General features: G+C 58.0%; 1 protein-coding gene across 7 annotated transcripts; it reads left to right on the top strand.

Annotated features, from left to right (window-relative positions):
- Positions 1-65: 65 nt before the first annotated feature.
- On the top strand, positions 66-20,818 carry FPGS (folylpolyglutamate synthase). Of its 7 annotated transcripts, none has more exons than XM_048822465.2 (16): positions 66-706; positions 1,384-1,459; positions 6,755-6,883; positions 7,119-7,172; positions 7,492-7,556; positions 7,672-7,786; positions 8,362-8,439; positions 9,184-9,245; positions 9,698-9,800; positions 10,148-10,225; positions 10,751-10,898; positions 12,413-12,514; positions 13,975-14,125; positions 14,595-14,670; positions 15,595-15,661; positions 16,275-20,818. In XM_048822465.2, exons 2-16 carry the CDS (start codon positions 1,421-1,423, stop codon positions 16,709-16,711), a joined length of 1,704 nt encoding a protein of 567 aa, XP_048678422.1. In that variant the 5' UTR covers positions 66-706; positions 1,384-1,420; the 3' UTR covers positions 16,712-20,818. The 7 variants fall into 7 exon arrangements, with proteins under 7 accessions (XP_048678422.1, XP_048678420.1, XP_048678423.1 ...); XM_048822463.2 differs by having other exon boundaries at positions 1,353-1,459; XM_048822468.2 differs by lacking the exons at positions 66-706; positions 1,384-1,459 and adding an exon at positions 2,532-2,687 and having other exon boundaries at positions 16,275-16,363; positions 18,280-20,818.
- The last annotated feature ends 1,725 nt before the right edge of the window (positions 20,819-22,543 follow it).

Below are 22,543 nucleotides of genomic sequence, written 5' to 3'. Positions count from 1 at the left end.
CTCTGACTGACTCACTAACCAGTGCGGCAACAGCACCAGTTCAGACGTGAAGGGAGCTGGACACATTCTGCTCGTAGTCTGAAGGTGGATGTGACTGGAGGATGGCAGGGGTCTGTCCAACTCCCCAGGGTGCTGACCATAGTGACAGAGCAGCAATGCCCAATGAGCTATTACTACTGCGAAACCTGGCCCAGCTAGACACCTGGCTATATTCTTACAAGCATTCCTGTGTCTGTCGCTTTATCTGGCTTTGCTTACATGGGTCTAGATTAAGAGCAGTAACTCTCCAAGTGAACAGAGCAAATGCACTGCACATTCAATGCACTTAACTTCGGCAACGTGTATCCCGTAAATACCTTTTCCTGCCAACAGAGCTTATTAAACCTGATATGCACCTAATAGAAACTCTCTATGGAGATCTTAATGGATTCCTGTGCGGAAAGGAAATTCTCTCTTTCCTTGGGCTGCAGCAGCTCTTGTGAATTTGTTTGAGAGGGTGCAGCAGTGGTGCTGGCAAACCAGAGTAAACCCTGAGCCTTTGAAATGAGAGAAATGTGTGCAGAATGCAGCTGGTGATAACCTTTGTCCTTCAACTAGGCTAGTAGCAACACCCGCCAGCAGCCAGTGTGAGGTCTGTAAACAGCAGGCAGCAGAGATCAAACTTGCTTCAGAGCAGAAAGTAAGGATGATAAAGGACATGTATAAGGTAAATCTCTTCTCTGGGATGGGGTTCGGAAACAATGGGGAGTTGTGGGAAGCTTTTGGTGCTAAAGGGCCATGAATTAAATTAGCTGCAGGTGATACATTGGCCTGGTGCCCTATGCCAGTTGTTGTGAAGAAACAATCATATGTTCTGTTTTTAAATGATTTCTCTCCCCTGTGTGAATTTTTTCAAAAATAGGGAAAATGGAGCTGCAGCTCTTCAATGTGCTCTATGAGCAAGTAGGTAACGGTTCACATACCTGTAATTCAGTTGGTGATGTCCCCCTTAGCGGCTAGGATGGAGCTGTCAGCTGTAATGCTGAACAGTGTTAACAAGTTAGCTCCTGCATCAAGACCTGAGCAAGAACAAAATCTGGCTGAACTGCTGAATCCTTTCTCTCCAGAGCAGTGTTGGAATCTTAGAAGATGGCCACGTTAGAGTAATGATTCCTACTCGTTCCCTGCATTTTTTCCACTGAGGCACTTTGGGGCAGGGGGACTGTCTTTGTTATGTGTTTGAACAGTGCCTAGCACAGTGGGACCCTGCTCCGTGACGTGGGGGTCCTAGGTGCTACCACGATACAGGCAGTAGATGATAATCCTGAACGGGAACAAATGGCTCCTATACTAAAAACTGGTCTTTGCTACAGTTGTAATCTCTGGCTGAATCTCCACACTTAGCAACAGCCCTGCAAACTGTAGGAGAGAGACTGGCTGAATGTGGTGGAGCTGCCCCTACACTCGAAGAATTGAGATGGTAATTTAATTTTGTTTTAAATTCGGGGCTGGGTTACTAACTTCACTGCTAAAGCTATAAATGCAGTTAAGAGTTGGGAATGGTGAGCGGGAGGTAGAGCTGGCTGCACCTCCAGCTGTTGGTTAATGGAGGTTTTAATGGAGGTTTTCGTTGGAATGTGCCAACTATGGCGTATCTGGCTTGGGGTGTGTTTAAAGCTTGCTATTAAATTATCGTTTCGGTCCTTGCCAAAATCCTTTTTTAAAAGACCTCCGCATGTGTCTAGTTAAACGGGATGGAATGACAGCTTGCCCATGTATTTGCAACATGAGGAGAAAACAGTGCATGAAAAGTGGAGCATCTGCTGTGTATTTTTGTGGGGGTGGGTTAGGCCCCTGAAATACCCTGGCTGTAGTTGGTCGTTTCCTTCAGAGGGGTGTGTTGTGTTTTTCATAGATAGGCACCGCCATAACATTCCATTTTGTAATAAAAACCGCTTTATTGAACTAGCAGGATTGCTTGGACTTTGCGCTGCCCCTCTGTGCCGGCTGACCTTGAAAGCCGCAACGCGCAGAGTGCCCCCTGTGTAGTGGCGGGTTTTCCTTGCCATGTGCCCTGGAAGGCTTTAGATACTAAGCAGCGAATGTGCAAACATGGTTTTATCTGGGGATGTTCCCCTGTAGACACTATGGGGACATGGGGCCTCTCCAAGGCGGGACCTGACCTGTCTTCTCTAATGCGGCTATTGGGGGGTGGGGGTGGGAGGGAATTGATCACTGTGTGTAGCACTTGGGAAAGTGCTGTGTGTGGGGGGGGGGAGGCTGCTGCATCGCTATGAGATCAGCATTGTGTCCCCCCCCTCCCCTTTGCTGTAGGGGACATGGTAGCCCTAATGAGTAAATGGGAGACCGCGTTGCCCTTTAAGAGAATGCGGTGCCCCTCACAATGATGGCGGCCGTCGCCCTGCCCGGGCTCTCTCCCGCCCTGTAGTGCCCCTCACAAAGATGGCGGGGCTCACGCTGCCGCGCCTGCGCGCTGGCGGTGGCTCGCGGGGCGGGCGCACCCCCCAGGGAAGTGGGAGGGGTGGGGAGCTGCGCCCGTCGGTGGCGGCGGCGGCCGCCTGTCAGCGGGAGGCGGGATGGGCTTTCGCGGGCTCCGCGCGCTGCACTCCGCGCTGCGGCTGGTGGCGGCCGGCGGCGCGCGCTGCTTCAGCACCCGGCCGGCCCGCGTGCCCAGGATGGAGTACCAGGTACCGGCGTGGGGCCGGCCCGGTTACATCAGCCGGGACACGTGGGGCCCGGCGGGGGGGCAGGGCAGCGCTGCATGGTCCATGGGCACGTGTCTTTAGCTGGGGTGGGGGTGGAGGGGAGGCTGGTGTGGGCACATCGCGGTTTATATGCAGGGTTTCTGTGGGGGGGGGGCTTGAGGGCTTTGGGGGGGCATCTGGCACACGTGGAGGCGGGGTGCTGTGCTGGGGGTCGGTGCTGATTATAAATGGCTGTTGACGCTGCCTGGGGGACTTGGCCCTCGGCACCGTTCGGATGCAGAGCAGCCCCTCAGGCCAAAACCTCAGTGGGTGACCCCCGCCCCCTCGCCCCTTCTGGTTTTTATTTTCGGGGATGTGCCTCATACTGACATTGTGTAGGGCTCGATGGGCTTAAAATGCATTACAGGGTGACTGGGGTCGGGCTCTCTTCCTCATAGGTCCTAATAGCCCAGCTTGCCTAATGGTTTCTACTTACAACTCCCTGTCTTCCGTCAACTTTCTTCCCATTGATTGAACTCAGGGGAAAGACTCCCTTGATTTCAGTGGGCTTTCAGCAACAGGCACCATACTTCAAACAAAGGTCAGGAAGTAAGTGGGGGAAAATCATTCAGCCAACTTCGGATTTGTGGGGGAAACCTCTGAATAAATGAAAGGTTTCAGAGCACTCCTGTGAGTCTGTATTTGCAAAAAGAAAAGGAGGACTTGTGGCACCTTAGAGACTAACCCATTTATTTGAGCATAAGTTTTCGTGAGCTACAGCTCACTTCATCGGATGCATTCCCGATGAAGTGAGCTGTAGCTCACGAAAACTTATGCTCAAATAAATGGGTTAGTCTCTAAGGTGCCACAAGTCCTCCTTTCATTTTTGTGAATAAATGAAATCACCCTTATCCCATCAACTTGGGTTGGATTGTCATGCAAGCATCCACCGTCTTTGTCCAAGGCAGCGCTGAGGTCCACTTGCTTACCATCTTCTTTGCTGCAATCCATCCATTGCATCCTCAGCATCTCTTTCCTATCACCCTCTTCTGCTCTGCTGCTTTCACCAGGTGCCCTTCCTTCATCCTCTGCCTGCATCCAAACCAGTACAGCTGCACTTCCTGCATTTTGTCAAATTAAATGAAATCACTTCTGTACAAATAACAATATCACTTTTTTTTCTCATCACAACAGCTTACATTTGAATCTTAACATCGAAAATGGTTGCCACTGGTTGATTGGACTTCAGTTTGGGGGGGAAAAACTGATTTGTCAACTATCACTTAGTACATTTGAAAACTGCATCCTGAGAATGCCCTGTAGAAAAGGTCTCTACATCGGAGCGCTCTTCTATGTGAGCTGCAGAGCTGTATGTGCGTGTTCTCTTCAGACGAAGGGGCTTTGAATATATGGAAATCAGGGACTGTTAATAGATGCTGGATGGTCTTAGAGGAGTGAAATGCGTGAAGCACAGCTAAAGCAACATGAAGGTAGCTGAATTGGAATCAGAATGTCCGATGACGCAAACAATCATGTTCCAAAGCACCATTAACGTGGCTGGCTGCACCCGGCTAATGTCTTCGCTCGCTTTTTCTGGCGCTTGCTGTGTTGCTTACTCGGCTCCTCCTGTAAAGTCAGAAGGGTCTGGGACGTAGCCATGTTCAACATTCATGTGGAAACTGTGATTTCTACCCTTAGAACCAACTTTGACCGGGCAGCTCCATCATGAACATAATGTGGAGGGGTCTTTGTGTCTAATTAAATGATGTTTGGGCAGGAAGTGAGTCAGGATCACATGGGATTCACAGCCTTAACACCTGGCTGAGTTCTGAGTCGTGTCAGGTTTGGGTGTCCCGATGTCAGTAGTCACCAGTAATAGTGATGAAGGATGGAGGTGGGTTTCGGTCCCTGGGGCAGGGACAGTCTCTTCATTAAGTGTTTGTACTGCACCTAGCACAGCAGGGCCTGGTCTATGACGGGAGTCCCGGGTATCGTGATAGTGCCTAATAATAATCTGCATGAGCTACCGTGTGCCTGGGTCTAGCTGGGAAGTTCTTGGGGTCACCACAGGTCGTGGGCTGGCTTCCTGTCCTGGTTGGAGAAGGGGAGCAGTGCATGATGTGGGGAGAGCAGGAGTTCTGGTGCAGTGTGGGGAAGACCTGATTCCGTCTGGCTCAGCTGAGAGAAGGCAAGAAGCGGACGGGGCGTTTGGTGTCTTTGCTCCCTGGGAGATACACTATCCCACCCAGTATAAATAGCCACATGTATCTGGAGGAGCATGGCTAGTGCTTTTTATAGAGGTGAATTGTGGGGAGTAGATCTGGTTACCGTCCAGCCCCTGCCAGAGCTGCACAGTCTACCCCCAGAGATAATTTAAGAAACCCCAATAAATTGCTACTCTGCACAAGGCATACTGGAACTAAAGCCAACCCTGGGAAATGTATTAATCAGCATTTAAAGAGGCTATTCTGGGCCTTGGAAAACCAGGACCTTAAAACACTCTGACTCAGACAGTGCTGTGATCAAAGCGAGTGAGATTATATAGCCCTTAAATGCTCTGCTCCAGATACTATTGCTGTGGTCCCATGGTTGGGGCACAGGACTGGAAGTCAGGAACCCTGGGTACTGATTCTGCCATGATGAGGCACTCTTTGTGCCTCAGTTTCCCTTCTCACACTGACTGTCTTGTCTGTTTAGACTGTAAACTCTTTGGTGCAGAGGGTCTCTCCCATGCATGTTTGGCATGCCTAGCACAATGGGACCCCAGTCTCTGTTGGGCTTTCTAGGCACGACTGCAATACAACTAATGTTAGTCATGGCAATGGGTGAAAATATATTGCCCTTAAAGTGTTCTGGTGCAGACTGTGGGCGGATTGTACTGCCCTTGGACCCACCCAACGCACCCTGGGGCTCTGTTACACCAGTGCTCCAGCTTGCGTTCCTGGGGCTCATCTCGTGATCGGGGTATGCTCTGTCCCCACTCTCCGTGCCTTGGACATAGTTATCAGAGCTGATTTTGCGCACCTTCCCCCTCTCTTGCCTCCTCTGGCAGCTGCCTGTCATGTTTTCTGAATTACTGCTGAGACGCTTCCTCTGTGGGGATCGCTCATCTGGGGTGTCACTTGTGCCCCTTATTTTTGTGGTCCTTCATCTTGTGTATTTTTAAAGAGTTATCAGTCGTGTCTCTTCCCCTGGCCCCCGAGTCTGGTCTGAGCAGACAGGGCAGGGAGATGCATTGCCAGTCACCTAGCTAGTGGGGAAAACTCTAAAGGCCACTGGATTTCAGTTCCCTCTGCTCTAAGCACTGTACCTGGGACTGTGTAATTGCAGTCCCATAACGATAGCGGGGCAAGACAAGCTAGCTGTGTGCAAGTCCTGCTGTTCTGAATGCAGCCCATGCATCCAAGGGCCACTGTGGAGCAGACGGAGCTAGTGGCTGGTTCTGGCCTGGCCACTATGTTTCACCCTCCAGCGTGTGAGTAAACAGTGGTGCAGCGTATTGCCTGGAGTGATGCACCCCCTCTGGGCCCTGAGCTCAGCCTTTGTTTGCTCTGGCTGGAAGCGAAAGCTGGGGTTGGCGTGCTCTGATCAGCGCTCACCTGGCAGGGAGAGGAGGGAGATCCTACTGCTTCCCTTTGTCACGCTTCAGCACTGCTCTTGGTGCAGGGCAGACGAGGCTCTTGGCACAGGAGGTGACTGATGAGCCCTTCACCTGGGAGGGCCCTGGTGTGGAGATGGGCTGGGTGGGTGGCACTGGGGTTGGAGGTGGCTATCTTCCCACCTGAGATGAGGGCTCTGACGGCGGGGAAGCCTGGTCGGTAAGGTCGCCCTCCCCCAGAAGAGCAAAGGCTGGCAGCTGTGTGTTGGGAGCCAGTGATGGGTGGGAGCAGTGTGGGCTTGAGCTGCCTGGCAGCCCCTGAGCTTAGTATGTAGGTCCGGGGGCTCCTCTGTGGGTGAGCAGGAGACCCCCTTCCAGCACGCACAGGGGGCTGGAGCATTGGCTCTTGGCCACCATCCCCTCCTACGAGCGGAGAGCTGATCTGTGCCTCATCTTGTGAGTCTCATTCCAGGATGCCATCCGGACCCTGAACACCCTCCAGACCAATGCCAGTTACCTGGACCAGGTGAAGCGGGAGAGAGGAGACCCCCAGGTGCAGCTGGAGGCCATGAAAGGCTTCTTGGAGCGAAGTGGGTTAAAGGTGAGAGCTGTCATGTCCCCTTCCCTGGCTGAGCAGAGCCCTCTCAGTGCCGCTCTGTGGCGAGGGATGGCTGGAGGGCGGGGGGTGGGGGGCTGAGCATCCCAGGCTGTACTGGCCTCTCTGCTCGGTGGGACTGGCTGTGAGCCCTCCCGCCATGTTGGCACAGTGCCCGGGCCGGGGGGGTCTCCCCAGCCCTGACCCCCTTCTCATGGGTTTGTTAACCTCTGTCTTTCAGGTCGAAGACCTGGATCAACTGAACATTATCCACGTAACTGGGACAAAGGGCAAGGTAAGCGGGGGCATTGGGGTGGGGTTGCGTGGGTCACTGCTGGGGGGTGGGGGGTGGAACAGGGCACGTTGGGGTGAGGGGATTCTGTGGGGCGCAGGGCGAGGGGGAAACGATGGGCCAGCACGCAGCAGGATAGGGTGAGAGGGGAAATAACTCGGCCGTGTGATGGGTCATGGGACACTCAGGGTGCGGGTATTGGAGGTTTAGGACAGCGGCACTGGTACAGTGGGGATGAGGGGGACTCCAGGGGGCTCCCTTTTGCTGGGGGCTGCTGGGGAGGGCTGGCTCCATGGTTAATGCTGCCGACTTCTTCTTCCAGGGCTCGACGTGTGCCTTCACGGAGCGCATCCTCCGCAACTATGGCCTGAAGACTGGCTTCTACAGGTGGGCGCCCCGGTGGCTCCTGGGGGACGGATTCAGGGTGCTGAGTGGCACCCCAGGGAGGGTGGAATGGGGGAGCTGTCCCGGGTGCTGACAGTCTGTTCTCCCATCACCCCAGCTCTCCCCACCTGGTACAGGTGCGTGAGAGGATCCGCATCGACGGGCAGCCGATCAGCAAGGAGCTCTTCAGCAAGTACTTCTGGCAGGTGTATAACCGGCTGGAGGAGACCAAGGTGTGTGTGGTGGGAGCTCTGGGAGGGGGCTGCTGCTGCCCCGGGTGGGTAGAAGCGACTGCTGTCTCCTGGAGCCTGTACGAGGCACTGGAACACCCATTCCTTGGCAGGAGTGTGCCCCGCGACCAGGCCAGTAAGTTCCCATGCTAGGGGAGTCACCCCTTTTGGTACAGTAGCAGAGTCTATGCTCCTGGGTCCAGAGGGGGCCCAGGCAAAGTCAGACCGCAGCCCCCAGGCTGGCTCCTTGTAGGGATTGGGTGTGGGCGGGTTATCTAGTGCTTACAGCAGAGGACCTTTAGGTGTCCTTGGGAAGTCAGTTTCCCCGCTCTGTGCCTCAGTTCCCCAGCTGCGTGGCGAAGTTGACTCTTCTTGTAAATCTCTCAGATGAGCTGGGCCCTGGACGTGCTGTGTCTCTGCTCCTGCCCTGGGGGCTGGGCCGGAGGCCGGCAGCACTGGGAGAAGGGTCAGTCCCTTGCTGGTCTTGTGGCAGGAGTGTGCTTGTGGCTGTGGCTTAGCAAAGGGGCTGGGGTAGAGGTGCTGCCCTGCAGTCCCTGAGATAACGGTCTGTCCTGCAGGACCCCGGCCACACCAGCATGCCCGCCTACTTCCGCTTCCTCACCATCATGGCCTTCCACGTCTTCCTGCAGGAGAAGGTATGGCACTCCCTCCCCTCCGGGCGGATGGCTAAGTTCCTGCCAGTGCCCCACGGTGCCAAGTGGCTGCAGCCCTGATAGGCTGTAGTGGGAGCTGTGGGTGGTGAGGGTCTGGCCACCGGAGCCCGGGGCCCTGTCACTCCCTGGCCCCAGTCTTACCCAGCCATCTGCTGCTGGGATGGGGCCAGGGGCCTTTGTCTCTCCCACCCTTCCTCTCCCATGTTTTTTTCCTCCTTTCCTGGTTCCGTTCCCAGGGATGCCGAGTAGGAGAGTCCTGGGATCTGCACAGCTGTAGTTGCCCCCTGGGACCGCCTGTGTGTGTGACTGTTGCCCCCTAGTGGCTGCAGCCCACAGGGTAAAAGCTGTAATACTGCTGAGAGAGAGTGGAGCTTCTCCTCTAGCCTCCAGGGCAGAGGCCTGTGCGTGTGTAGCTAAAAGTCCTGGGTTCATGCTCTCTTACGTGCATGTCTTTCTGCTGCAGTCTGGCATGCGGGCAGCTCTCTGGGTAGCTGTGCATTCCTGGGACATTTCTCTGAGAGTCTGGATCGGAGCCTGTCCCTGCCTCGTGTGTTTGGGCCAGGGTCCCATGTGTCTGAAGGGCTGCTGTGAGTAGAGCATGCCCTGCGTAAGGGTGCTGAGCCCTCTGTCCCTGCTCAGGGCTGTGCCATGGGGCTGTTCTGTCTCCTGCGTGTTGGGCACGGATGCCACAGGTGGTCCCTTAGCACGCTCTGGTCTCCCCTCCAGGTGGATCTGGCTGTGGTGGAAGTTGGCATTGGGGGTGCCTATGACTGCACCAACATCATCAGGTAGGAGCAGGCTGGGCCTGGCACTGGGACCAGGTGCCCGCCTCCTTATTGCCTCCGGGTGAAACTCGCATGCGGAAGCCACCAGCTCTCCCCAGAGCAGGGACAGCCTGGGCAGGGGCTGGTGAGTCAATGGGCCTCAACCCTGCTGGGCCCGGTAGGGGAGTTCGGTCAGTTCTTGACCCCTCTGCTGACAAAGGGGCCCAGTCCTGGTGGCTGTGATGGGGACTCCTGGCCAGGGAAGCCATTGACTGTCGTTGAGGTGATAAGAGCTTCCAGCCATGTTGGGCTCGCTGTGAGCCGTAGCCCGGGAGGTGAAAGGCTCTGTGCCGATCCGGTGAGCCAGCCAGTGCCCTGAGTTCTGGGGCCTCCTGGGTGCTGGCTGCAGAGCTGGGGAGAGGAGCCTGCCCTTCGGGAGTCCTGGCGCTGGGCTCTCACCTTCTCTCTGTCTACAGGAAGCCGATCGTGTGCGGGGTCTCCTCTCTGGGGATCGACCACACCAGCATCCTGGGGGACACCATTGAGAAGATCGCCTGGCAGAAAGGGGGCATCTTCAAGGTAGAGACCATGGGGCTCTGTGGGGAGAGGGGGTCTCTGACAGCCTTGAGCGGGCTGGTCCTGGTTCAGCAGGACCAATTCTGCCCACATCTGGGAAGTGAAACTCCCCTGGTGCAGGAGGCTGGTCCCAAGCCAGACGGCACAGGGCAGCCTGGGGGGGTAGGGGCCCATCTGAGGGGCAATCTCTGAATCTGAGTGAGGGGTCCTAGCTCACCCCTGGGTGTCCAGGTCTGCCCCAGACCAGCAGCCTGTCACTGGAGTCCAGGTGTCTGCATGGGGATGGGGGGGCCTCGGCATTGGGTGGCAGGCTGGGTGGCTGCCTGTGACGACATCTGCTTTGCTTTCAGCCTGGTGTGCCGGCGTTCACAGTGCCCCAGCCTGAGCGGCCCCTGGAGGTGCTGAGGGTGCGAGCCAGGGAGAGCTCGGTGAGTTCTTGTTATATACATGCCTCCCCTGCCCCCTCCTGCTGCTGTCCCTGGGTCGGGGAGATGACTCTCCCTGCTGCACCCACGCCCGGTGCAGGGGCTGGGACGTCAGATGGCTCCTGCCCCCGTGGATGGTGCTGGCCAGAGGCCTGGGATCCCAACCCCCTCTCTCCTCCCCAGGCAGGGTTGGGCTCCTGTGGCCCCTCCTCACTCTGGACCCTTTGCAGGGTGGCCCCGGGCCTGTGATCCCAGGGGTGCCCCCGTTTCTCCTGTGCAGCAGCTGAGTGTGGGTGCTGCTGGTGCCAGCGCCCCTCGGGGTCCATCCCTGGGGAGGCAGGGCCAGATGGAAACGTGACGACCCATGAATACGAGCCCCAGGGCCCGGGGGTGGGGTTGCCTCAGTCGCTGCTGCCTGGTCTGTAGCTCTGCAGAACCCATCGGGGGCTCTCGGTCAGCTGGTGGAGCTGCCCCGTGGAGGTGGGTGAGCTGGGCAGGGCTCACCCTCTGCCCCCTCTCTCCGTGCAGTGCCCGCTTTACCTGTGCCCTGACTTGGGAGCCTTCGAAGAGGATGATCAGGCACTTCAGCTGGGGCTGGCGGGCGAGCACCAGCGATGCAATGCCACTCTGGCCCTGCAGCTCTCACGGGCCTGGCTGCAGCAGCAGGGGTATCAGGGTAAGGAGCAAGGCCCCGGCACGGGGGAGCTTGTGCGTATGGGAAGGGGGGAGCTTGTTAGGGAGCTGGGGCCGCCCCTCCTTGCGCTGAACAGCACATTCCAGCCCTTGCTTCTAGTTCCTTGGTTGGGGCGTCTCTCCGAGGAGATTCTGGGAAAGTCCTGATTGGGTTGCACTTCAGTGCGTGTGCTCGCAGGGCTCCAGGCGGGCCGCTCTTACGCAGCATGTGACCATCCAGCCTGGTGCTGCTCTTTTCCCAAGTGCCCTGTGTGTGTCGAGGGTGAGGAGCTCTGGCTGGGACTTTATGGGAGACTGGGAGGGAGGGCTGTCTGCACCCAGCAAATACGAGCCAGCAAGTTACCAGCGTGCTGGGGGCTAAGCTAAGGGGAGCCCTGCTGGCGAGGGGTGTAGGATACTTGGGATAGTTTTTATTTTATTTAAATTATAAGTTTTTTCTTTTTAAAAATAAACCTGTTTAAAATGAAATGTGAATTTAATACAAAATATGTTAAGGTCTTTAAACCCTTTAAAAACATTTCAATTCAAAATCAGTGTAGAAGAGCCTCTATAAAGATTTAGAGTTCAAGGCTGCTTTTCTATGCAAAGAAAGAACCAGGGGAAAAACATCTAACTTTGGAGGACAAGTGTTATCAATGTGATAGGTTGCGTAATGTGTTAAGGGCTGGATCCTGTGGGGGGGCCCAGGGGCTATGCTGCTGGGTGCATGAGACTGGCAAAGTCATCACAGGTATTGGGACCCAGCCTCTGAGTTCAAGAGACCCCATCGTGTAGCTCATCAGGACCTCCAGTGACCCCCCTGGAAGGTCTCAGGCCCCTATTTTATAGCGTCTCCTGTCCTGAGCTCTGATTGGCTCAGTTTTCAAATTATGAGTATTTAGGACTCCACCCACCCTGGAAACACTCTCTACCTCACGAAAAAACACTGCAATTTGTGTATTCAAATCATCAAAGGTGGTTTTGTTTAAAACTAAATGTGATGTGCTGTTTTGTGTGTAGTGCAATTCCAGGTACTGTCCTAATGCAGCTTGACACAAATCATGAGCAAAGTGCTAATTATCTAGTATAGAAGCAATGCAGCAGACACCATTTTCTAACATACTAAAAATATGCAATTAACAAGAATCTGAAGCTACGTAATTGCTTAAGTAAATGTGTATAGTTAGCGTATACTCTCCTGGGGAGCAAAAAGAGCTACCGCATGTAATGTGAAAGTTCCTTGATGCTTGTATCAACCCACGAGGATGCACCTGTCTCTAGAAAAGAACCAAAGTGCAAATGGAACCCTTGATGAAAATCCACGATTTGAACTGAGGTTTTCCACTCGGTGATTTCAATCACCTTGATTTAAATCAATCCACCCTCGTTTCTATGGAATATACCCCCGGGGTGGCTCTACCAGGCTGACTGGAGTCCAATCGTGTGTGAGGAGAGGGGGCTACAGGCGGCCATGTGGGGCTGTTAGAATGGTGATTCAGCCCGCCTTCCATCTTTCAGGTACTGGGGAGCTGAAGGACTTGCAGCCAAGTGCTGAGCTACTAGGCAAGAGACCCGTGCCCCTGGCACCTGCCTTCAGGCCCAGCGGCTCCATGGTGCAGGGTAAGGACGTGGGTGTCGTCCCCTCCACCCCCCCACTGCTGCTCCGGTGCCCCCTGTGTGTCCTGGGCATTTCCTGGGTGCTCTGTTGTGGGTCCCTGGCTAGTGCCTGCCCTTGGCTTTGGCGAACTGGGATCAGGCCGGAGCTGCCGCTCGTTGGAGATAACAAAGCGCTGTGGGCCGTAACCGCCAAGGCCCCGGACTCTGCCCCCAGCCCACCCCGGGCATTGACATTTTGAACTTGCTGCCCTTTAGCTCTTCCTGTTCCTCAGTTTTAACCCTTAGGAGCTTGGTGCTTCCTGGGCTGCCAGCAAGTGCTGAGGGCGATTGTACATCACCAGCCTCCAGCACCAACCCGACCTCCCCCTGCCTCCCGTGCTGGGTATTTCCCGGCCTGTTTGTTGGCGAAGGGTCATTGTCTCTCCGCCACCTGGCCTAGGAGGCTGCCTGCTGCTCTGCCCCTTGCTGCAGAGTGAGGGGCCTTCTCTCTGCTCCGCTATTACCCCCCGTACTGTGCCCCATTGTGGGGTCCCTGGGCAGTGCAAAGCAGTCACTAGCTGGGCATATTACAGTAGCCTCAATATATAATGGGTTTATCCATGCAACCAAAAGCAGAGCAGGGCTGATACCCCTGTTTTACCGACGGGGCACAGGGAGACCAAGTGACTGGCCCAAAGTCACACAGCGGTTTGTGGCAGAGCAGGGAATTGAGATCAGGTCTCCCAAGTCCCAGGCTGGCCCCTCACCACTGCACCATCCTACCTCCCTGGGAGCACTGGGCCGGCCCACACCATGACCCTAGCTGCTGGCCTGAGGGCAGGAGCCCAGGAGGGTTGGGCTGGGTGGGGTCTCTGCAATCAGTACCTGCCCCATTGGGAGTTAGCACACTATGAGGTGGGCAGGCCATGGGCGTAACGAGTCACTGTCGGGCTCCTTGCCTCTGCGGCACAGGGCCGGTGCCCCCACAGCCAGCACTAGAACTGGGGGGGCTGGCTGCCGTGGCCGCCTTGGGGGATTAGGGAGCTGGCTGGGCTGGCACAGTGCAGGGCTTGGGGGAGCTTGGTACCAGAATAAGGGGAAGGGGGGATCTGTTGGTGGTGTTGGGGTCTCCCCAGTGAAATGCCCCTGGAAGGTTTTATGGCAGGAATGGCTCTGGGTGGGATGAACATACCTATGCACAGGCCCCAGAGTGGATGGGTCACAGTGCTGTCAGCAGGGCCCCATGCCAGTCCCCAGCCTTCTAACAAGCCAGGCCTGCTTTATGACACCAACGCCCCCCGGTCTCTGATCCCTTTGTCCCCACTCCCCTCGTGCTGCCATAACTTAGCTGGGTCGGGCCTGCCAGGGAGCTGGTAACTTGGCTTGAACAACAGTGGCGGGTGTGCGGGGTTGTGGCTGGTGTAGGGGGCTGCGAGTCCCTGCTGCATGGGCCTGGCCCCTCATAGCCCCCTCTCCCCTCCCAGGTTTACGGGACACAGAGTGGCTGGGCCGCACCCAAGTGCTGCAGCACGGGCCGGTGACGTGGTACGTCGACGGGGCGCACACCACCAGCAGCGTGCAGGCCTGCGTGCGCTGGTTCCGCCAGGCAGCCCTCAACGAGGAGAAGCCTGTGGAGTAAGGAGGCACTGGGATGGGGAGGGGGGTCCGTCGCTCTGCTGTCACAGACTTTGCCTGAGCCCCACCTAGGGCGGCTGGAGGGAGCAGGCTTATGTGGGGATTTCCCAGTGAAGTGCCTGTTGGGTTGAGAATGAGGCTCCTGTGGCCCATTGCGGCGGAGAGCCTGCCCATCAGCCATGCCAAGGGTGCGAGCAGCACCTGCCTTTCCCTGCTGGAGGGGGGCGGGCCCCAGCCCAGCAGGGTATGTTTGGAGGTGGTAGGCCGGGAAGGGGAGGAGGGTTGAGGTTTGTCTCAGCAACCTGCATGGTCCCAGATGGGGAAGGGACCCTGGTGGGACAGGCCTTGGGTTGGGGTTCCTGGACTTCCTGGGCCTTGTGAGGTGGCAGCTGCTAGCACAGCCAGCTCCGAAGTGGGGCTGGGAGCAAGAGCCCCCAAGCTGACCAGGCTGGTCCCTTCTCGTCTGCAGCGGCTCTGAGGTCCGGGTGCTTCTCTTCAACGCCACGGGGGACCGGGACACAGCTGCTTTGCTCAAGTTGCTACTGGTGAGACTGTCGGTGCCTTGGGGCCCTGCCTGATACAAGCTGGTGGGTGGGGGGCTGGTGCCGGGCAGGTGGGTTGGTAAGGGCAGAAAATGGGCTGGCAGCAGATGGGCCTCCTGGCCCATGTGGGGGGAGCGGATCAAATGGATTTGAATTGAGGGAGGGTGGTTACAGATGGTGCTGGGTATCTGAGGCTGCCAGCATCCAGCTCAGGCTGGGGGCCTGGACTCCTGGGTTCTGTTCCCAGCTCTGCCCCAACCCTTGGCTAAGTCGTTTCCCTCTGTTCCTCGTTCTCCCCTTTTGTGCCATGGGGTAATGCTGGCCTCGGGCAGGAGCTGGCAGATGGATCTGACGTGCCAGGTGGATTCAGAGCCGTGGGGCCCTTAGTGGTGTCTGACCTGCACCTGCCTGGTTGTTCAGGGCCTGCTTTGACACATCCCACAGGGTGCCACCAGGTGGTGCTAGTGGCCCGCTCTTGTCCCCCAGCCATGCCCCTTAGAGTCCAGTCCACCTCTGTCTCCTGTAACAGCCCGGACTCTCGGGGTCTTCCGGCCTCCCTGCGCAGTGGCTGGGAGCGATCCTGGGATAGAGTCTTGGGGTCTGGATTTGCCCCCGATAGTGGCAGAAGTGAAAATAGAAGGGGAAGGGACAGTTTCCAGTGACTGATTGATTGGCTGCTTTGCCCAGTAGCCTCTGCAGGAATAGAACCCAGGCGTCCTGGCTACCCTCTAGACCAGATGCACCCCTGTTGGTTTGTAATGGTTCCAGCAGGAATAATGACGGATGCTGAGCCAGTAGCCGAGGAGCTGAATCCCCTGCTCATCCTCCTCCCCTCCATCCACCCCAATGTGGGCCGCCCAAGGCTGCAGCACCAACCCCCTATGCTGGCATGGCCATTGTGCTGATGCTGTGTCTCTTGTGCCCCAGCCTTGCCAGTTTGACTACGCCGTCTTCTGCCCCAACTTCACGGAGGTGTCTGCGGTGGGGAACGCAGGTCAGTACCCAGGGAGGGGAGCTCCATTGGGAGTCTGCTCATGAACTTGCCCTAGAGCAGGCATGCCCTGACTGGCTTGGATTCTGCCCTGCCCGTCCTGTTGGGGGATGTCTGTGCCGGGAATATTCCTGCCCCAGGGGCACGGGTTGGCTCAATGGTGGGGGTGGGAGCAAGTTGCCCCTGGAAACCTCCTCGCTGGAATTTTCTGCAGGGGCTCAGGATCTCTTGCAGAGTCTTGGGCCCTGTCTGCAGCGCTGGTCAGATAGCTTTGATCAAGGTTCTTGGGGAGACACGTGCTGCTTCCGCAGGCTGTGGGGCTTGGCGGGCTCCCCCATGTACCAGCGTGTTGGGCTGGGCCAGCCCACCTGCCAATCTCACGGCCCCACAAAGCCAGGGCTGGCTCCACAGCACTGCTCTGTCGGCCCATGCCAGGAGTCCCGTCTTGTCTGTGACCCTCCTGCTCTGCAGGGTTGGATTTGCCGGCTGGTGGGGTGCAGTGGCCTGGTGTCCCCCCGGGGCCTGGCTGTCTGGAGGCAGAGAGGCCATTAAAACAGGCAGGGTGGGAGTGTCCCAAGGCTGCTCTGATGCCAGCTCATTCTTCTCCCCTTTGCAGACCAACAGAACTTCAACGTCACCTTGGAGAACATGCTGACCCGCTGCCTGGAGAACCAGAAGAAGTGGAACCAGCTGATGGAGGAGAAGGTGGGGCAGGACCTCTGGCTGTCTCCCCACATGCAGGTGGAGGGCGTGGGCAGCCTGCTGAAGCCAGACCCCTTGCGCAGCCCCCTGCTTTTCGTGCCCTCCTCCGAGCGCGCTCTCAACTCCAACTCGCTGGTGTTCCCCTGCATCTCTCACGCCCTGCAGTGGATCACCCAGGGCAGGGACCCGCACTTCCAGGCGCCCGCCACCAAGGGGCTCCACCTGCACCCCGTGGCAGGCAGCGGGGCCGTCTTGCTCAAGGAAGCGGCCGCCATCCGTGTGCTGGTCACGGGAAGCCTGCACCTGGTGGGCGGAGTCTTGAAGCTGCTCGACCAATCGCTCTCGCAGTAGCGGGTGCCCGTGGTGGGGGGGCCTCCGTGCTGCTTTTTGAGGTTTACTTGAAACGGCTCAGGGGCTGGGCACCGCTCGTGCTGCTGGGGTTCTTGTGCTGAGCCCTTTGCAGCAGCTGGACCTACCCCCTAGGACTGGGAGTGGGGCAGCCAGGGTCCACGTCCCGGCACCGGGATCTTGTGCGGAGCCCCTCGCGGCGGTGACACCCGCACCCTGGCACCAGGACTCACATTCAACCTCACCCCCACCTCCCCGGAGCAGGATCCGCTCGTTAGTGCCAGGATTTGGTCACTGCACTCATGCTGGTGTCCCTATTGCCTGGGCTGGGGAGCCTGGGGTGAGACCCCAGCAGCTGATCTCTGCCCGCAGGGACTGGCTGCACCATACGTTTACTTGATGTTCCGTGGCGCTGTCCTTCCCGGAAGCTCACCGTCCCTGGCCTAGCCAAGCAGACAGGTGGGGAGCTCTTACGTGGGCCGGAGTGGAATTCCTGGTCTCTGCCCTTCTGCTGCCTTCTCCCTACCCAAGCCTCTGGGCCCCACGGGGGGCTGAGGAGGGCAGTGTTCGTCTGCGAGGGTGAGGCTTTCCCCTGCCAGGCATTCAGAGGGAGGCGTGCGCATCGGGCAGACCCAAGCTGAGCATCAGGCTCCCTTGGCTGGTGCGTTGCCTTCCCTGGGAGCTGCCCCAGCCACCCCGCAGAACGAGAGTCTCTCCCCCACCGCCCTGGTGCCTTTGTCTCTGCCCTGGTGTCTGTTCGGTTGAGCCGCACAACCCGAGCGGTGTGCGATCCAGGGATGGGTTTGAGTCTCGCTGCTTCAGACTGTTCTGGCTCCTCTGGGACTGGGCTTGCCCTGGGTGAATGCAGCCAGGTCCTGCCACCTGTGTGTAGAATCGGCTCCGGAAGCTCTGGCTGGGTGCTCGTCAGAGGCCGTTAGTGCTGAGGTGTGTCTGGATTGGGATCCGGTTGGAACTGCCTGTGATCGAAGGCCAGGAGTGCGGTGGGAGCTGTGGGCCAGGCACAGGGCTCCAAGTCGTGCTCACTCCCACCCATTGGTGCTGCCGGGCATGTTCACACAGCCCGTGGGGTGAGATCCATGCACTGTAGTGCCAAGGAGTCTCTCACAGTGGTCTTGGTGCCCCATTATGTGAGCTTCTCCCAGGCCAACAATGGGGCAATGGGGTCCATGTGCACTAGTTCCAGTGTTGTGTAGGCAGGTCATCCCTGAGTGCAGAGGGGCCTAGTGCAGGATTTGTCCCTGTCTTTCCCTCCCGTCTCCTCCCGGTGCAGAGATCTGTGCACTGGGGCTGAGACTCCTGCCTCTCTCCAGTGCTGGGCAGTGGGATGTGAGGGCTCTCTGCATGCCATTTGCAAAGTGGGTGATCCCCCCAGACTCGGGTGGGCCAGGTGGCAGGCCGGGCTCGCTCTCTGCTGGACGGTAACTATGAATGACTGGTGGGCAGGGCATGTGGGTCTGGGGGTCGGGAAGCCCTAGTAGCTGAGGAGCCGGGCTGCTTTCTGGACCTTATGCAGTTCTCTTATTTGTGCTGGTGGCTGGCCTGCTACCCAGGTCGCTTTAGGATGACAACTTCACCGCCCGGCAGTGTCCAGGCAAACGGGTGCTGGGAATCGGCCTGATCTCTCAGGGACCCTCGTTGAGCAGGGACTTCAGGAAGCATCTGTCCGCAGGAGCGGAGTCCCTCTGGCGCAAGAGTTGTGGAAACTGGCTCCAAGCCCCAAGGCCACGAGCCGCCTGGTGTCGTCACAGCTCAGCCAGCGTCTCTTGCTGCCCTCTGGGGGCGTGCTCCATGCAGAAACCCGCTGAAAGCTGCACCAGGCCAGGCAGCGAGCTAGCTGTCCCTGCTCGAAGAAACAGCCAGGCTGGGGCAAGCATGTTACCGGAGATGGGTCCTTGAAAGCCACTTGTGAGCAGGGCGGCCTTTGGGGTGGGGGGAGCGAGATGCTCTTGCGAAGGTCTTGGTTGCACTGGGTGCACTACATGGCCTGTCTGTGCTCACTGGAGTGCCCAGATGCATGGCACGGTCAGTATGTGCCAGGCTCTGCTGACACGAGTACCCAGCTGTGCCAGGCCAGCCATGACCTGATTCAGTGACTAATAGCCACCTGTCTGCTGTATCCCTGTATCCAGATTTGTTGCCCCAGTGCGAGGGCTTTGGCTGGACCCACTCCGGACATCGGCCAGGCTGTGGGCTTGGGCTTTGAACCCCATCCTCAAACGCATGCAGTGCCGGGGTGCTTGGGCAGACAGTGTGAGGTCTGGGCCATCTAGCCCCTGAGCATGGATCTGTGGAGCTGTGTTTGATCACAGCAAGTCCAGCCTGGTGCTGCTGGGCAGCTGAGCGTGTCTCCCACTTCTGCAGGCTCCTGCCTGGCTGGTCCCTGTGCTGAGTGGGGCGGCTAATGGGGCCGGTGCGTGCCGAGGGTCGGTACCAGCCCTGTTATGGCTGATCGTACGTTGGGGCGTGTGCACACACTGAGCATGTGGGGCTATTCGCTGCCGTGGGGCCTGTGCAAAATCCTGCTACTGGTCTCTAGGAACGCCGTGGGTTGCTGGGGGGACTAGGTGGCCCAGTGCATTGTGGCCCGGTCCTAGCCGTGTGTGTCTCCGCCCGAGGGCTGGGGAGCTCTGAACGATGCTGTGCCAGATCAGTGCCATTCCCAGCATGGGCGGCTCCAGTAAGGGAGCACTGCCAGGCTGCACCAGGCCCTGGGGCTTGTCACGCTGAAGGAAACCCCTCCCTGGCTTTGCAATGGACTGCCCTACCTGCTCCCCTTGCTGGCTGTGCCATGCAGCCGCCTCACTAGCTATTCCCAGTGCTCTGCTGCATTCGCCCTGGGAGACGGGCCCAGCCCTTCGCACGCACGCTGGCAAGTGTCTCTCCTCCCCTCCCCCTTTACTGCCACAGTGCCTGTTTCTGAGTACGCTGACGGCAGCCTGGGGCCTGACCCAGCCCCTGATGCCCTAACCCCTCCCCAGTGGGGGGAGGGGGGCAGGAGGGTTCAGGGGCTGACCTGGGTAAATCTCAAACTGCGAAAAGCTTGGGGCCCAGCATGTCCCCCTCTCAGCAAACCCAGCCCATGGCCTCTGGCCCAGCCACTCCACGTGCGGGTCTGGGTGACAGAATAATGCTGCCTGATCCACGGACCTCCTTGCGGAACCTCCCGTGCAACAGACTAGTGACCCACGCGGCCTGCTGCAGCCTGCCCCTCTCCCGGGGGCTGGGTTACTACACTGGCCCTGGCAGCGGAGATGGGGGGAGAAGCCGGCTGGGCCCCTCTGCACTGCCACAGAGCTGTGCTTTGGCATGCTGGTGCCTGCAGGTCCTGCTGTGATACAGAGGATTGTTGGAGCCAGGCCGCTGGCTCCGGAGTGTCGCCTGTCCCTTAGTAAGGGGCCATGCATAAGCCATGAGCGAAGCAGCTGGTCTCCCCAGGTGGGAGATGGGGCCGAGCTGCCTACGTTTGCCTTGGCTGGAATATCTGCTAGCTGGTTAGTGTTCCCCTATGTTGTCCTAACCAGGGATGGGTCGCGCCCCCCCCTCCTTTAAAGATCTTTGCAGAACTAGCCTGAAGGGAGCTGGGGGGGGGGTGTCTGCACAGCCGTGGGAGGTGTAACTGCAGCGTGGGTAGATGGACCTGTGCTACTTTTGATCCAGCTAACACAAATACCAATAGCAAGGAGGCTGCGGCAGGATGGGCTAGCCACTCAAGTGAGTCCCTAGGCTCCTGGGCAGGCTTGTGCAGGTCATGCTGCTCTCGCTAGCCAGCTCCGTGTTGGGGTCTACACCAGCTGCCATCACACCTCCAATTGCAGCCTGGACATTCTGGGTTCAAGCATGAAGGAAGGTTGGAAGTTGCTCCCCGTGTCCAGCCTCAGATGATGTTGAAAGGCTGAATGGTACTGAGTCTCCAATAATTTAACGAGCAATAGGGTTTTTATTAAATCTTCTGCAACTTAAAAAAGAGTATTGATTCAATTTCCAGATTGCTTCCTGGGAGATTAGGGTTTGAAAATGAAGCCATGGTGCTGCTGTTACATGAGAGTCTGCTCCATTGACCTGTTGATGGAAATAAATGTCCTGCTCATCGTGGTGTTGTACAGTGTCATCTCCTTCCTGGGCGCGTAGGGCGCCTGGCGGGGATGAGGCTGGGAGCTGTGTTGCCAGGCAGCATTGGAGTTGTTTGTGAAGCCCCTTACCTAGCCTAATCCCCTTGGCCCTGGTGTGGGCTGGAAAATGACCCTCACTCTGCCAGTGGGGAAACTGAGGCAGGCTAAGGGCCTGCTCCTGAAAGAGCAGCATTCCCCCTGGCTGCTCATTTCAAAGGGCTCTTCACCTTCCAGGTGTGGGCCTCACCTGGGTTGCAGGGGCTGGGGCGCGCCCCACTGCTCTGCTGAGCTCCCAACGGGCGAACGGTAGTTAATGTTTAGATGATGAAATTCTGTGTGTCTGAGCCCTAGGTGGGCTGCACCTGCTGGTTACTCCAGCTCTGCCCTGCCAATCGGCACTGGAATCTGGTGCTAAGCCGGCCACCAGCCTGGCCCAGAGGCAACAGCTGGATTGCACCCAGCTCTGGATTTTTAAACCTCGCTTGCTGCTCCACTTTCTCAGGGGGGAGGTTTCCATGACCAGGGCACTGGCCTTGGGGGCTTTACCTGGGAGGCTGCTGGCTGCTCTGATGCCCATTGCAGGCTGGTGTGTGCAGTAAGGGGCATGGGGCAGGTTCCAGCCTAACTCAATACAGTGCAAAGGGAAGGGGCCAGGCCTGGGCTGGTATGGAGTGAAATGATGGAACGGGAACAGCTGCAGAACAGCCAGCGGGGCTGCTGGCTGTGTTATTGCATTCACCGCGGGGGCCTGGGGCCTGGCCTGGGCTGCCCGGGTGGAGTCGTGGGCAGGGCTGAAGCTGCTGAGAGCACCATGGCTTTTGGCTGTTAATAAATCTTGGCTGGGTCCCCCTCCACGTACCCAGGGCCCTGGCCATCCGTGCACAGGTGGAGGACTTTCCTGGAGGGCTTAGTCAAGCTGTGTTCATCCCTAGAGCCCCACCACCCCATTCTGCATGTGGTCCCCCCTTCCCCGGGGCCTGCTGCACGGAGCGATGGTGGAGCTGGTGAACACGGGGCTGGCCTGGGTGCCGCTGCTCAAGGACCCAGCTAATATGTACAGGGGTGGTGTCAAATCTGCTGGGCAAGCCGACTGCAGCTCCCGGGGGGCGGACGGAGGGACACAGCTGCTGACGGGGCTGCTGACACTAGCCAGGCACCAGTGTCGGGGGAATTAGGCCCGGCTCACGTGACGCTTCCTCTCACCGTGGCCAGCCTGGCTGGTCCCTTCCATGCAGCCTGGGTAAAAGCAGGCGGCCCGCGCAGGGAGCTGCTTTTCCTGCTTCACTTTGCACCCCAGGGAAGGCAGCTCGGGGTAGGAACTGGGGTGCTGGGCTGGCTTTGGCCAAGGCGGGGCCTGGGCTCGCTCAGCTCGGGCTGGCGCCAGGAGGCTTAGCTGAGCTGTGGGCAGGAGCAGGGCTAACCCAAGGCCTTTGGGAGCCGGGGCAGCCTGGAGCATCTGACATCAGCAGTGCTACCTGCAGGAGCAGCGTCTCCCCCGTCGCCAGCCGAGGCAGCCCCCAGCCCGGGGCTCAAAGTAAGAGCTGGCTTTGGCTCAGCCCTTCCAACACCCGTCTGGGGCAGCTTGGCCCTTTCTGCCCGTCAGCTCTGCAGGCTGGGATGTGGCTTTTCCCTTCGCTATCCCTACCCGCAGGCTGGGATCTCTAGGCCAGAATAGACCTGGGGCTGTGGGATAGGATGGCTCCAT

This window comes from Caretta caretta, chromosome 16 (assembly GCF_965140235.1).
Source record: "Caretta caretta isolate rCarCar2 chromosome 16, rCarCar1.hap1, whole genome shotgun sequence".
In the NCBI taxonomy this organism is placed as follows: domain Eukaryota; kingdom Metazoa; phylum Chordata; order Testudines; family Cheloniidae; genus Caretta; species Caretta caretta.
The sequence above is the reverse complement of the archived record's forward strand: the minus strand, read 5'-3'. Positions and strand labels throughout refer to the sequence as shown.